The 15,760-nt window shown below is 35.9% G+C and overlaps 1 protein-coding gene across 3 annotated transcripts in view; it reads left to right on the top strand.

Moving 5' to 3' along the window:
• IFIH1 (interferon induced with helicase C domain 1) overlaps positions 1-15,760 on the top strand; it is a 67,898-nt gene that overhangs the window by 7,103 nt on the left and 45,035 nt on the right. For 2 of the 3 annotated variants that reach the window (XM_056110267.1, XM_056110269.1), the window contains exons 2-3: positions 3,096-3,264; positions 9,071-9,193. In XM_056110267.1, the coding sequence (XP_055966242.1) occupies positions 3,096-3,264; positions 9,071-9,193 (292 nt within the window). The remainder of the gene's footprint in view (positions 1-3,095; positions 3,265-9,070; positions 9,194-15,760) is intronic. The other variant, XM_056110268.1, reaches the window with a different exon arrangement.

Below are 15,760 nucleotides of genomic sequence, written 5' to 3'. Positions count from 1 at the left end.
AGTTCAGAAAGGCAATGTCTGGCCCCAGGAAACAATGGCCTGGATCAAATTCTACCTCTGCCATTTACTAGCATTATTAGTCTTGAGGAGGAAAATGAACTTCTGTGCAATTTAGATTTCTAATCCTTCATTAGATAATATTGGCACCTTCTTCAGTGTTACAGGGTTATTGTATGCAGAACCTTTATGACACCACCATTAATAGTAAACTAATGAAATTAAAATATATTTTGGTTAAGAAGTCTATGTTGGGAGCTGAAGAGATAGTACAGTGGGTTAAGGTGCTTGCCTTGCACTTGGACAACCCGTGTTCGATTCCAGGTACTACATGTGGTTCCCCAAGTTTGAGCAGCAGTGATTCCTGAGTAAAGATTCAGATGTAAATCCTGAGCAAGCTGGGTGTGGCCAAGGAACAGAAACAAAACAAAACCAACAAACAAAACTCCACACTGCAAACTTCTTCATGAATAGTGTATGCTAGTAAAAAGTGTTTATAAATATAGATGTTTCTCTAATTATCTATAATAGTATAACAACTAGCCTCATTTGCAGTAATTGTTACAAAAATACAATTTTATTAATTGAAAGGTCATACATATAATATAACTAGAAAGTACATAAATTTTGTGGGATATAATTTAGTTAAATAATTCAAATCATGCACATAGAAGATGAGTGAATGTTGATAAGAACTTTTGAATATTTTAGCTAATATTTTTATCTAATTATGATGGTTTTAATCATTAAATAGTTTTAATCTTTTTTCCACATTTCTCAAAAAATACAATTTACCTCTTGGAGGTAGAGTCCAGTATTTATTTAAATGTTTTTATTGGTGGGAGGGCACACCCCGCAGTGCTCAGGAGTTGCTCCTGCTTCTGCACTCAGGCATCATTCCTGGTGGTGCTCAGAGGAATATATGGCATGCTGAGGATCAAGCCTGAGTGAGCCATGCACAAGGCAAGCTCCTTACCCACTGTACTATCTCTTTAGTCCCTGATTAAATATTTCTTTATGAGGATTTTTTTTTGTTTTGTTTTGGAGGGGCCACACTGAGTAGTACAGTCTACTAGTCTGAGCTCTGTGCGTAGCTCTCAAATCTAATTCTTGGGACCATGTGGTGCTGGGGATCAAAGCTGGGCCTCTTGCATGTAAAGTTGGCATCCTGCCCATGGAGTTATCTCTCTGGCCCCATCAATATTTGTGTATATATATGGGGTGCGGAAAATCTGGACCTTACCCAGCAGTGCCCTGGGCTCACTTCTATTTGTGTGCTCAGGAACTACTCCTAAAGATGCCTGGGGAACCATATGTAGTGCGAAGGATAAACTAGGGGGTATCCATCATTTAAGTGATACCCGAACCCCTATACTATCTCTTTGGCCCCCCATTCAGTATTTTTTAAAACTTCCCATAGGATTCTAATGGTTAGGGAGAGCCACTGAAATTTCGTTTCAGTTCTCTTTCTCTATATAGAGACTAAGGAGCAGAAGATGAAAGCTTCCTTATCAATGACAAAACAAGCTGATTAGGCCCTGTCTAATTACTTTCTGGCCTAAATGTGACTTGTATTAGATATTGACACCATATTAAAACTTGGGAGATGTAGTCTGATAATAATAGTATATATGATTCAAATTTTAAAGAAGTTGCTGAATTAGCATAAAAATAAAACTAAGCAAAAACAATGGATTATAATAAATGGATATAGAAATAATTATTGGGGTTGGAGTATAGTACAGTGGGTAGCACATCTGCCTTGCATATAGCTAATCTGTATTTTATCCCCAGTATCTTATATAGTCTCTCAAGCACTGCCAGGTGTAATTCCTGAGCGCAGAACCAGAAGTACCCCTGAGCATCGCCAGGTATGATCCAGAAAACTAAAAAAAAAAAAAAAAAGCTGACACAAAAAAGAAAGATACAGAAATAGATGTTATCTCATAATACTAACTTAACACATGAGAGAGAGAAAGAGAGAGAGAGAGAGAGTGTGTGTTTGGGCCACAGTCATGCTCAGGGCTGAGATACCTGACTCTGCATTCAGGAATCATTTCTGGCAGTGCTCACAGGACTATAAGGGTTGATGTAATTGAAACCTAGGTCATTAATGTGTAAGGTAAGCACCTTACCCATTGTGCTATCAATCCATCCCCAAATGTGCACAAATTTAAGAAAAATATAACAAATACTACAAGTATTTGTGGGTAAGTGTAGAAACACAAAGTCAATTGCTCATAATGGTAATGAGGATGCATGAGAGGTTAGATGATATAGGCTAAATTTATTACTTTCATGCAGTAAAAGAAAACAGCAAGACTTAGACATACAGAAAGATACTGGTGACAAAAAGACATAACATAGCTAGATACTTCCTCTTGTCCTACCCAGTTCAGAATAGCGATGTTAAAAACATTTATTTCCTAAGTATCAAGCTTTGCTAATGTCTCAAGGAACTAAACATAGAGTGCGTGCTTAATTATTTTTCATTTAATTATTAAAAAAATAATAAATACTACCTTATAGCAGTTTACAGGTTTGGTGTTTACTCCTTGTGGTGCTGTTCTTGGTGGTGCCACCCTTATAGTTTGATTTTTGTGGGATCCTGCAGTGCCTGGCATTTGAAATTAGACTTATTGCTCTGCCCCTTTATCTTCCCAGACCCACAGTTCATATTTAAAAGGGTGTGTGGCCCATCCCAGAATATGCAATTTATTCTACAAGTAATGCTGTTTTCTCTAGATTTTGAAAATAAAACTTTATATTTACTGCGTGATTGCTCAGTTTTCCAAAAGGTCCATTCCTTTTAAAAACTTATTTAAAATGTTTTATTTTCTTTGTTCCTTCCTCCCTCCCTTCCTCCCTTTTATTCTTCATATCTCTTTCTCTATTTCTTTGATTTTGGCATCACACCCATCAGTGTTCAGGGCTTATTCCTGTTTCTGCTCTCAGGGATCACTTCTGGCAGTACTGGAGGACCATATGGAATCCTGGGGATCAAACCTTGGTTGACCACATATTTGGCAAGTGCCTTGCCCACTCTACTATCACTCCAGCCTCTGATTTTCTTTAATTTTATGTTTATCTTAAAACAGGTTGATGCTGCAGAAAATGCTGGAAATGAAGCAGGTGTAAGAGAACTACTGAGAAGGATTGTGCAGAAAGAAAACTGGTTTTCTCCTTTTCTGACTATTCTAAACCGAACTGGAAATGAAGCACTGGTGGAAGAGTTAACAGGCTCCAATCTATCTGGAAGCAGTGCAGGTATTTCCACTTTTTAGTACTAAGGAAGAGTATGTAAGTTTTGACTGTTGACTGAGAATTTAGGGAAGCCCATTGACATAATGTCAAGCTCTAAGATATTTACAATCAACATTTCAAAACTGGAAGGAGCTTGAGGGATTATATAGTACCTCAGTTTCTTAAACTGTAGGTCACGACCCCATATGAGGTTGCAAAACTGAATGTGGAGGTCACAAAAAATTTGGCGATAGAAAGTTTTCTGAATGCAAATAAGCAAAAATTAATTCAAAATTAAATGCATAATGAGTTATTGTTTCTAGCAGTGCTCACCTATGTTGTATTTCTCTGGAAAAAAATAACTTATACTTATGAGTGGAAAAAGTATGAGACTCTGCTCTAGTATATCCACTCTACAAATGAGAAACTACTGGGTAAAATATTAACTTACTGAAGTTCACAAAACTCAACAATGGAACCACTGACTCTATTTTGCTTTAGAAATAATGATTGCCTGAAATTTTTCATCAAGATAATTTTAACTTTGAATAGACTTAAAATGCATTGAAAAGAGTATTTTAGCTGTCATTGCAAACATTCCTTCTATTATTCTGGGTATTTACATACTTTTTAAACATATAAATAGAAAGTCTGTAAATACCAATGTATCTTAATAAAATTTCCTTTGGATTTTAAAAAATTCTCAATTATAAGTCTGGAGAGATAGTTCGGGGTTAAGGCACTAGCCATGTTTGTGACCGGCCCCCAAACCACATAAATTTCCCTGAGCATCACTGGAAGTGATCCCTGAACCCAGCAGAATATAGCTCAACGTATCCCTACTGACAAAAATAAAAGCTATTTAGTTATAATAAAAAAAGATGAAGTATTTATGGTTCTCTCAACTGTAATGTTGCAGCTCTAAATTGAGATTTTAAGCATAGAATTTTTCTATTTATGAAAAATGTCATGAGTAAGATAAATCGAAAGTTAATTGGTAATTAATTCTTTAACTGAATTATTATTTTCTCAAGTGAAATAAGCTTGAAATAAATTATATTTTTAGTCACTGAGTTAATCATTCGGTTCATATTTAATGAGTGCCAACCACATACCAGTCATCTCTCCTGATACTGAGTATTTGAACTGAAATGCAACCAAATCCACATTCCCATATACTATCAAATGGAATAAGGTACTTAGTAAATGATGGCATTGTTTAAATCCATTTAATTTTAAATTGTTTAATGAATTTTGAATGAAATGAAATATACAATGAAAAGTTTCCTCAAGTTATGCAAAATAAAACAAAATAATTACTAAATTACTAAACAGCATTTTTTTCTAGATACGTGAGTAACCTCATATTACCCATTGCCATGTTTTGAAATGCACACATACACATGCACGTAGATTAACATATATATATAAAGTCAAGTACTTTTAATATAAAATAGTGTCAATGAACCTCTATGTCAGCGAAACATGGAAAGTGAAGTATAAAGATTTAAGTTTAAGGTTTTTTTCTTCTCCAGTATCATATATTTTAAATCACAGAGTAAAACTTTTGAGGCCTTCCAGCTCTTCTTTTTCAGTAATGTTTCTAGAGAATCTGAGGAGCTTTCCAAAATCAGGCAATAATTCTCTGATTGTCCATGAAGCAGTTTCCAAGACTTCTACTGCCACTGCTTCTCTTTCAGTGGTCAGTGAACTGCAGAAAGTCCTTCTCCATCAGAAGCATCTTTATTTTACTTCTCTTTTCCGGAGGGGGCTCAGTGTTACTCAGTGTTACATACTCAAGACTATGGTTATTCCTAATAGATAACTATGGTTATCTATTAGGAATCTAATAATAATAATAATCTAATTAGATTCTAATAATCTAATTAGATTCCTAATAGATAACTATAGTTATCTATTAGGAAATTTTATACAGGACTTACTTTTTTAGAATTAAGATCTGCTCTAAAGTATTTTCTAGATGTACCTAACATAGACAACGTGTCTGGCAATATTTCTTCTGAGATTTTATTGTCAGGAATCAATCCCAGTGAATGCAATGTATGTGCTCTACTACTAAGCCCTGACCACATGGACATATATACATGCAAGACTCACAAATACAAACATACACAAAACATGTGTGTTTGTGTGTGTGTGCATTTGTGGGGTTTGTTTGCTAAGGTATTACTAAATTATGTTGTGCACGATACCTTGTTAGAAACAATACTATTTTCAAATTTTAATTTATTGAATAGCTATTCAGATAGAATATATGTAGAAACACCAGTGTTAGGACACATTTTATTTTTAATGTAGGAGTACTGAAATTTATTCAGTCATTGACTAAGCTGACTGAATTGGGTATAAACTCCACATTACTTCTTTAAAAATTTTTTTAATTAGATATTTGTGAGATAGACCATTACAAAGCTATTATATAATTGGGTTTCACCCACACAATGGTTCAGCACCCATCCCTCCACCAGTGCACATTTCCCATCACCAATGTCCCTTGTTGCCCTACCATCATCCCCCAACCTCATACCCCCTTCCCCAGTCTCCCTCTATGGGAGGCACTTTCCTTCTTGCTCTCTCTCTCCTTTTCCTTTTGTGCATTATGCTTTATAATACAGATGCCAAGAGGCCATGGTGTCCATTCAGGGCATTTGGTATTTTTATCGAGATGGTAAGGCTGGAGTAGCTTTTCAATTGGGTGGAAGCTTTGGGGTATGGATATGACTTCTGGGGCATTTGGAAGTACAGGGAGGTGGGAGGAGATAGAACATCCCTACTCTGAGAAATCCTGGAGATTTCAGTCACAAAACCCGCATCCCAAATTTTCAGCAGATTATATCTTGTTGAGGTCCATCCTGAGTCAATGGAGTCGGGTCAGGGGTATGGTGGTGATTTTGGATTGTGGAAACAAGGGGTTGCTGAGGGCTCTGCTTGGGCAGGCACCAGGACAACCCCCCCCCCCCCCCCATTTGGATACATTTAATCTAGTATTTACAGTCATCTAGAATTATCATGCCTTCCTCTTTAGTTTCTTTTTTACATGCCACAATTTTCTTTATGATTTGGTCTTCCTGTTTGTTTCTAAATAACTTAGTTTATCTAATTCCTCCCAGTTCATGCACATTTACTCGATAGTCAAGACTAAGTAAGCACTTTATGAGGAGAGGAAAGCTGAGGAAGAGAGAAATTCATGAATAGTAGTGTCCTGCCATCATTAGCACTTTCCCCTGTTTTGACTAGGATGTAGGTTTAGATGTGTGAGATCTTAGAGGAGATAGCTTCTGAATTTCTCTCCTGGGTGTGAGGGAAAATGCTTATTGCTATCAGGGGCTCAGCTGTCTTCAGTTTCTCTCACCCCTCACTTACTGTCAGGTTGCTCCTGACCAACTCATCCCAAGTAAGTAGGTTTACTTCTCATTTTCTTAGAAAAGTCCGTCAAGAAGTAAGAAATTTAAAGATTAATTGCTGAGTTGTGTATTTTATATGAATCTCAGAATTTTTCTGATAGGCACTCAGAACAAATTTACTTGAGGTTATTTCTTTAATTCAGATCTGCTTGGAACCGCATGTTGCAGTGCTCAGGGCTTACTCTGTGCCCAGGGGTCACTCTTCGGGTGTTTGGGAGAACATATGTGTTCCCAGAGATCTGCTGACCACAGGCCAGGCAAGCATCAAGAACCCTGAAATAATCCTCTGGCCCTCCATCCAAAATTTTTTGTTTTGTTTTGCCTTTTTAAAAAAACATTAGCCACAAACACTGATGCTCTAGGCCTTCTCCTTACTCGTGGTTCATTTCTGGTGCTACTTAGGGGATGCTGGGGATTGAATGTGGGTCAGCCACATGCAAGGCAGGCATCCTGACTGCAGTACTTTCTCTCTGGTCACCTTCCAAAAATCTTAAATTGAGGCCTACCCCGCAATGTGCCTGTGTTTGGAGAGTGGGCTTTTCAAGAGATAGCTGGAAAAAAGAGAATCAGAAAGTCTGTCACCAATCCCACAGTTCTGAGAACTGAAAACAAGAAGAGCTTCTTGTTTTTCTCTTTCTTCAGCATGTGAGGTCAGAGCAAAAGTGGGCTTTTACGGCCTAACTACAGAACTCTTACCAGACACCAGCATAATAGTGTATTGATATTTAACTTCCTATCTCCAAAACTATGAGAGTAATTTTCGGGAGCTAAAGTTATTCAATGTATGGCATTTTAACATGCCATTCAGAGATGACTGATACAGGAATCCAGGTGCTAGCTAGCTCTGGATTTTTGATTCCTGGTTCCTTCATTTCACTGGTTGTGTAAATTTGACCTGATACTGGTCATTTCTGTGTCTCAGTTTATTTTCCTGTGAAATGGGGATGATAATATTTTTTACCTAGAACCCTTTGAGGAACAAATGATTTAACACATTTAAAGTGCGTGTATGGTAGTAACAAAATATGTAAGCTGATTATAAAATCCAAACAAAATTTATCTAGTTGCAAACATCAAATAAATTCAAAGTGTATGGTCACAAAGGTTTTCTCAGAAAATTTTCTACGTATATTTTCCTCTTATTTCCTCAAATGGAGTAACCCAAAATAATACTTTAAGACATTTTTCTGATGACATCAGTCTTCTCCAACAAACTGTAGCTTCAGATGCGCAGAAACTTTATTTCTTTAGAACTGTTGGAGGCCCTTAATAAAATACTCAATACATGCTTCTAAAGTATGCACATCTTGGAAGGAGAAATAGAGGGAAAGAAAAAAGAAAGATACAATATTTCATTAAATTTTAAAAAAATCTCCCCAAATTCAAAATACATGAATTTAGGCTGACATTAAAGCATATGTACATGTTGTGTAGAATGCATGAGGGAACAAAATGGCAAGAGCATGAGCTAAAGAAAAACTACCATCAAATTTGCATTTTCATTAATTCAACCTTAAATATAACTTCATATCATGGAATAAGTTCTTTACTTTCCAAAGAGGATGGTCAAATAAGAAATAATTCCATTTTCTGTGTTACTAGCATAATTCTATGTCTTATTTTTTATAAGATAAAATTTAACCATCAAAAAATACTTTGTTTCATTGAAAATGAAAATGCTGAATTCGCGAAGATAGCTCAAAGGACTGGAGTGCATGCTTTTTTATGTGGGAGTTCCAGCTTTAATTCCCAGCTGTGCCTGGTCCCACAACATTGCCAGGAGAGACTCTTGAGCACCAGGCAAGGAGTAGCCCTTGGGAACAACTGCCTGTGGCACCATCATTAAAAATAATAGTAATAATATACCATATAAAAACTTGTATTGGTGTATTTTTCAATTTTTCAATTTTTTTAAATTTTTATTTATTTATTTATTTATTGCAAGAGCTTTGGGCTGGAGCGATAGCACAGTGGTAGGGCATATGCCTTGCAATCTGCCGGCCTGTCCAAGCCGGGTTCGATTCCTCTGCCCCTCTCGGAGAGCCCGGCAAGCTACCGAGAGTAACTCGCCTGCACAGGAAAGCCTGGCAAGCTCCCCGTGATGTATTCGATATGCCAAGCACAGTAACAAGTCTCACGATGGAGATGTTACTGGGCCCGCTCGAGCAAATCGGTGAACAATGGGAGGACAGTGCTACAGTGACAGTGCTACAGTGCCAGAGCTTTGAGTCACACCTGTCCATACTCAAAGGTTACTCCTGACTTTGTCCTCAGGGGTCACTCCTAGCATCACTCAGGGGGCCATATGTGGTGCTAGGGATTCATCTGGGGTCTAATGTGTGGAAGACAATCCCTCAACTATCTCTTTAATCTCAATGTTTTACATTTTGTACTTTTATTCACAGAAGCTGAGAATTTATCACAGGAAAATGGTCCTGAAACTCAAGAACCACTTGTTTTAACCATGGTTCAGCCAAGTCCAGAGAAAGATTCTGATACGTCATTGGAATCATCTTTCACAGTTTCAGGTACTAATTCATTTGATTCATCCAAACCTTTGAAATATAGTGAGGCTATTGCCATTTTATAGATTATATTGTCTCAGAGAAGTTAATTGGATTATAGAAACCAAATCCAAATCTGTAGAATTCAAGTGGAATAGTTACTAAATTCTGGTTGATGTGGATTTTGGTGTATTAACTAATTGGAGAGAGAAATAAATACCACCATGACCACCTTTAGCTATAAAACAGACCTGGAAAGATCAAACCAAATAAATATATTTCCTCTATAATTTTTTTCATGATAGGAGATTCTTTCCTTACTCTTCTCTCCTTGCAAACGGACCACAGTATTATTTATTATTATTTAACCAAAAATCTCAAATCTGCTCTGTACTGCTAAAAGTTTAAAAGGTAACTCTCTCAGGATATGGGAAAAAAATCTTTGATTTTAATTTTGTTCCGATCTTTATGGTATAAATATTTCCACAAAGACTGAGTTCAAGCCTTCCACATAAAGTTACTAAACAAAAAATTGGAGAGTATCTGAGCAGTAGTACATCATTTTATCACATTTCCACTATATAAATTAGTAGACATTGGTAGCCTTATAAATAATAGTAAAATCAAGCAAACTTATTAGAAAGTGATGAATTTTAAGTATCCTTTATCTTAATTTAATTTGTTGGCTGTTTATATAACATGTTATAAAATGGTTTACTTAATAACTGACTTAGACAATTCCCAGAAATTATTTTTAGTGTGTGAATTATTGTAAGCTGACTCCTCACAGCACTACAGAGTTTATTATTTTTATACTGATTCTCAGAAAAATGCTATTTAGCTTACAGGAAATTTGAAAATCATGGAAACCAAAGAACTTTCGTCCATATTACTTTTGCAGTACATGCACACAGAGACACACAGACACACACATACACACACAGACACACATACACACAAAAGATATTCATGTATAGTTGCATTTCCCTGGTTTCTTATATATTCTTCTAAAATATGTTTTATTTTGTTTTGCTTTGCTTTGTTTGCTGGTGGGACAGGGTCCACAGTACTTGCTCTGGTCCTGGAGAGTCACCAGGACTATGTCTGGTATTGCATGGGGAGGGACTTGTAATGACCATGCAGAGGAGAGCACAGGACCCCACCCCATCCCTGCTGCCATGTGAAGCATGTGCTCTACCACATGAGCAACAATCCTACTCCTATATAACTTATTCACTGATAAAATTTAGAGTTTTTAAAAATTCATTATATATGAGTATAACAAAGGTTTGTGAAATTTCATTATTTGTAAAATCCATAGCAACATGCATAGTACCTAAGTATTTCTCTTTGCAATCATGTCTCCATGTAATTATTAAAAGCATATTAGATTCTGGGAATTTTTAGGTAAAAATATTTCTATCATGTTAAGACATTTGATCTATACTGTTTATTGTCACTCCAAGAAATTGTATCAGTTTACATGTCCTGCACAGCTAGGAGATTTGCACCTGAGTTTCGTCTGTGACAATGAATAGCACTGTAGCACTGTCCTCCCATTGTTAGTTGATTTGCTCGAGCGGGCACCAGTAACGTCTCCATTGTGAGACTTCTTGTTTCTGTGTTTGGCATATCAAATACACCACAGAGAGCTTGCCAGGCTCTGCCGTGTGGGCAGGATACTCTAGGTAGCTTGCTGGGCTCTTCTAGAGGGATGGAGGAATCGAGCCCGGGTTGGCCATGTGAAAGGCAAAGGCCCTACCGCTGTGCTATCGCTCCACCCAACAATGGATAATACTTTCAAATTTAAGCAATATTATATTTTGTTATTTGAATTTGAAATTTTGATTTCTAGTTAAAGACAATTTTGGACTTTCCAGTTACTCATTCAGCTACTCGTTTGGACTTTTCATTACTCGTATTACTCATTGACACATTTTTACAATTGCTTCTTATTATTTATCTTTATCTTTATTTATCATGATTTATGATATTTACATTTCTTAGTTTGTTTCTTCCCGGGAGCACAGTGCTATTGTAGGACCTGGAGGAAGGGATATTATTAAAATGCTACAGGGCCTTTGATGGGCTGGTACTTTGTTTTTCTCACATGTTCCCACTTGAACATGCGCTTGCTGGTTCTGGATCACTTTAAGGAGCAACGCTGTTTTACCTGAATTCTAGATTGTTTGTTTCATTTGAGTTGCTGTGATTTATTTTTTTCCAGAAATAATAATTTCATAGAAATCCTAGACCATGCTATCTGATTGTGAGGTTTTAATGTATTAAGGTGGCTTCCATGGTGGTCTTCTAGACATCTCTGTGAATTACTGTTTCTGTTTTACTTAATTTGGTAGTTTTGATTCTTTGTTTGTTTTGTTTTTAATTCACACTAGAAAGAACTGGATATAATATGGAGGCTGGGCATGCATGTGTTTATCGTGAGTGTTTCCCATCAAAGGTTACTGGCCCAAAGTAGCCCATGAGCTGCAGTCTGTTGATAGAAGTGCCTGAGTTTCTAAAAGAACAAAATTAAGAGCAAAACTTTGAGACTTCTATTTTCTTACCGTTTATCATAAGTTTTAGTTGGGTCACGAGACAAAACCCCAACCTTGTAGAATGTTCCCCCCCCCCATTGTGGTTTCTCTTATTCCAGCCTTTCTTAAATTTCTTTCCTTTATCAAATGTTTCTCAAACTCTTGTCATGTGCCTGGCTCCTACTATTCAGTGTATTCACTGTAAATAAAGGGCAGCTACATAACAAAAACGGTGTCTGCTCCCATGGAACTTTCAGCCAATGGGCATCAGCCAAACACTAGTCATTCTCTACATTGCAAGTGCCATGAAGCAGTGCTGAGGAAAATCATAAAGAGTTAAGAATATATTACAGTCTGAAAGCATGTGAGTACAGGAAATTGTGTGATAATTTGAGGCTCCCACCTCAATCATGACCAGTCTTCTAATCTGCTAGGATTTGATGTCTGGAATTTTTATCTATATATTTGTGAATAGTTTTGGACAATCATTCTGGACCTTTCCAGAATAGTAATAAAGAGTAGTTTATTTATCAAAGTGTAGTACCCTTTTTGTAGTCCTTAGGCGCTGCTACTGATAGATACTATGGAATATGTGGTGTCTGTTCTTTTTCTTGTTGTTCTTCAAACTATGATAAACTAGTATAAATAGCTTGTAAAACGTCAATGCAAAGAAGTTTTTAGAATTCTTTAATCTGAAGTCTTAAAGTTAATTTTAAATTTTTTTACATTAAAAGAATGATTTCTAAAAGATATTTGAATAGCTCTCAGACTTGGTAGGACTTTATTGGTGTTACATATTTTCTTTCTTTTTTAGAATTAGAATCCTTTATTTCCAGTGAATATATTAAGACACTACTTAATCAGTATAAAGCAGGTGTACAATAAAATTAAATTCCAGTAGTCATTTTATCTTCTGATAAGGTCAGAAGATAAAACTATTTTATTTTCACCCCAAATAGTTATACAACACTGGCTCAAGATTTTCCCTAGCTGTGTATAGAGTGACAGTCACATCTATGAAGAGAACTTCTATTTAAAAAACTTTTTTAAAAAGGTTGCTTTTTAAAAAGTATTATTTCTAGAATTGTAATTGTGTTTCGCAGATTCAGTGTTGATGTTATTTATGATCTTTCAGGAATTATGACATAGCTAGTTAACAGCTAGAGCACTTAAACCTATTCATATTATAGTGTCTCCATTATTCCAATTTAAGGTGTGATTCTAAGTCCATAAAATGAAAACATGTCACTATTATTACAGACTTCTACGCTATTCCATTACACAATTGAATTTACTATAGAAAAGAAAACAAAATAAGTTTGATTTTTGGTGGTAGTTCTGCAGTTAACATAATAACTAAAGAGAACTGAACCCAATTAGTGAAAAATGTAGGTATCAGTTGGCTGCCTTCTACTTATGTGATCTGACTTACTTACTTTGTTTATATATGGCAAATGGTATATTTTAAAGATATATTTTTTTATAAAATGAAATTGGTGAATGGTGGATGCATGGTGCTGAGAACGTCTTGGTACAGCCCTAACACAATAAATAAACAAATGAATAAATGAATGGAAACATTGATGGTAGAAAACTATTACATTAACTGCCTGTAAACAGTCTCAATATGAAACACTTGTTATTTTCTTTTTGAAATATCTGGGTGTCATAAAGTTTTCCCTAAAAGGTATAAGAAGAACACAAAGTCCTCATTATACTTTATTTAAAATATTTTAATTTCTACAAAATGCCAAGTTATCTGAACTTTAAATTCTACAGATTGTGTAGAATTATTTTCGATATGCCAAACACAGTAACAACAAAGTCTCCAAGGGAGACGTTACTGGGCCCGCTCGAGCAAATCGATGAACAACGGGAGGACAGTGACAGTGACAGTGACTACTATTTCATCTCAAGTCAGTAGAAGTGTCATATTGATTAAGAAATAAATTATATATTAGCCCAGCAAACTACCGAGAGTGTTTCGCCTGCACGACAAAGCCTGGCAAGCTACCTGTGACATACTCAATATGCCAAACACAGTAACAACAAGTCTCACAATGTTACTGGACCCGCTAGAGCAAATCGATGAGCAACGGGATGAAAGTGACAGTGACAGTGACTTATTAAATGAAAATAAAATTAAATGCTGTTTATTTTATTTTTAAAATACTTTTTTTAATGCAGAATCCCACGGGAAATCTCACAATCATCATTTTACTTACTATTCTGTGTTGGAGCTCTGTTTTGTAACGAGAAAATGCAAGTACCTGAAATTGACCAGCAGAGAGCGCTTTTACATTTAAAAAGAAAAGGAAATTTTACTGCTCCTATATGGAAGATGAGATTATAACAGTACAAGGGCATGCATGTATGAACATACAGTGCGCATGACTATGAGTGCATGTGTATATTTTGATTTATATATTCGTTCACGTGAAGATTTTAAAATTCCACCCAGCTAATGAGCTTACCAACCTGCTTGTTTTCAGATTTTAATACCTTCTTTTTCATATTCCCCCATATGTTCCACTCCTTAGGTTTATCCGGTGACATTATGCTTTGGAATATATTGTGGATATATTTTGCATAGATCATGTTCTGTAGGAGGGGTTTAAAAATTGACCTTTATAAAACAGCCTCCTTCTCCCTGGTCCAATCTGTTATAGCACTTTTTTGTTGTTGTTTTATTTTGCCTTTTTATAGACCAAAGTCCAATCTTAGATTTGGTCTATACTAATTTCTGTAAAAGTCACAAAATTTATCCTTGCAGTTAAAGACCAGAATAATGTTCTATCACACTAACCTCTAGAGGTTTCTTTGAATCTCTAGACATAAATTCCATAGAGCATTTAAGACCTCAATGGGAAAGATAATTGATACAGCAATGCCAGATAATATTTGTCAAGCCACTCATTTTGTCATAGAATGAGTTTGAATTTAGATACCTTTTCTTTAATTTTATATACCTTAAAAATGTAGTTGCATTAGTTATTGCACCTAGTACTAGAAATACTACTGAGGCAGTCTGAAAGAGAGGAAGAGAACAAGAAAAAAAGAGAGAGATGCTTATAATGGTGTCATTAAAGGAAAATATAGCCTTGTGTTTTATTTGAAACTTGCCCAGACCTATCTAGAGCAATTATATGATTTATAATTGTACGGTCATTCTAGGAAGGCTAATGTTTATATCTTAGGAATGAGGACATATTAATAGAAAAAAAAAGAATCTATCAGGTAGGTAATACATACTGAATATACTGTCATGAAATTCCTGTATGGCTAAAAGCCTAAATATTTTTAGTAGTGTTTAAGCAAAAGTGATTATTTTAATTGAAATTGAACTTTGGGGGAGAATTTTGGATCCTACCCGACAGTGCTCAGGGGCCGTCAGACTCTGCTCAGGTGTCATTCCTGGAGGTACTCAAGAGGTTATATATTCAATTCTGGTCATTGAATCATATTCTGCCACATATAGGCCAGCACCTTAATAGCTGTACTATGTCTCTAGGTATTTTTTTTCTTGATTTTGGGCCACACCTGGTGGTATTCAGGGTTTACTCCTGCCTCTGCACTCAGGGATCATTCCTGGAAGTATTTGGAACTTTATGCAGTGCTGGGGATTGAACCTGGGTCAGCCATGTGCAAGGCAACCGCACTACCTGCTGTACCGCAACTCAGGCCCTGTACTATCTCTCTGGCATGTCCCTGATTTTAATTTATTTTGATCATTTGATTTCACTTTTTCTATTTTGGGGGAGAGTGAAGACTAGAAGCTTGTGTGCTAAGAAGAAAGGAGTGAATTGATCAGGAATCAGGCATCAAAATATTATCCTCACCTCCAAAGTTTATGATCCAGTTCAGGAAAACAAGTTATATAACTTTTTTATGGTTCAGTTCAAGAAAACAAGTTATAAAGAAACTATAATATTTAACAGAATTGAATGCATTAAAGGAGGAATAGAGGAGAGTTGTTAAAGAAAACTTAGAGGGAACTTATCAGAGGAAAATCTATATTTCATGTATGAAACATATCTCCTGAGGCTTTAAAGTT

The sequence above is a fragment of the Sorex fumeus genome, unplaced genomic scaffold (genome assembly GCF_029834395.1).
Source record: "Sorex fumeus unplaced genomic scaffold, SorFum_2.1 ptg000009l, whole genome shotgun sequence".
Lineage (NCBI taxonomy): Eukaryota > Metazoa > Chordata > Mammalia > Eulipotyphla > Soricidae > Sorex > Sorex fumeus.
The sequence above is the reverse complement of the archived record's forward strand: the minus strand, read 5'-3'. Positions and strand labels throughout refer to the sequence as shown.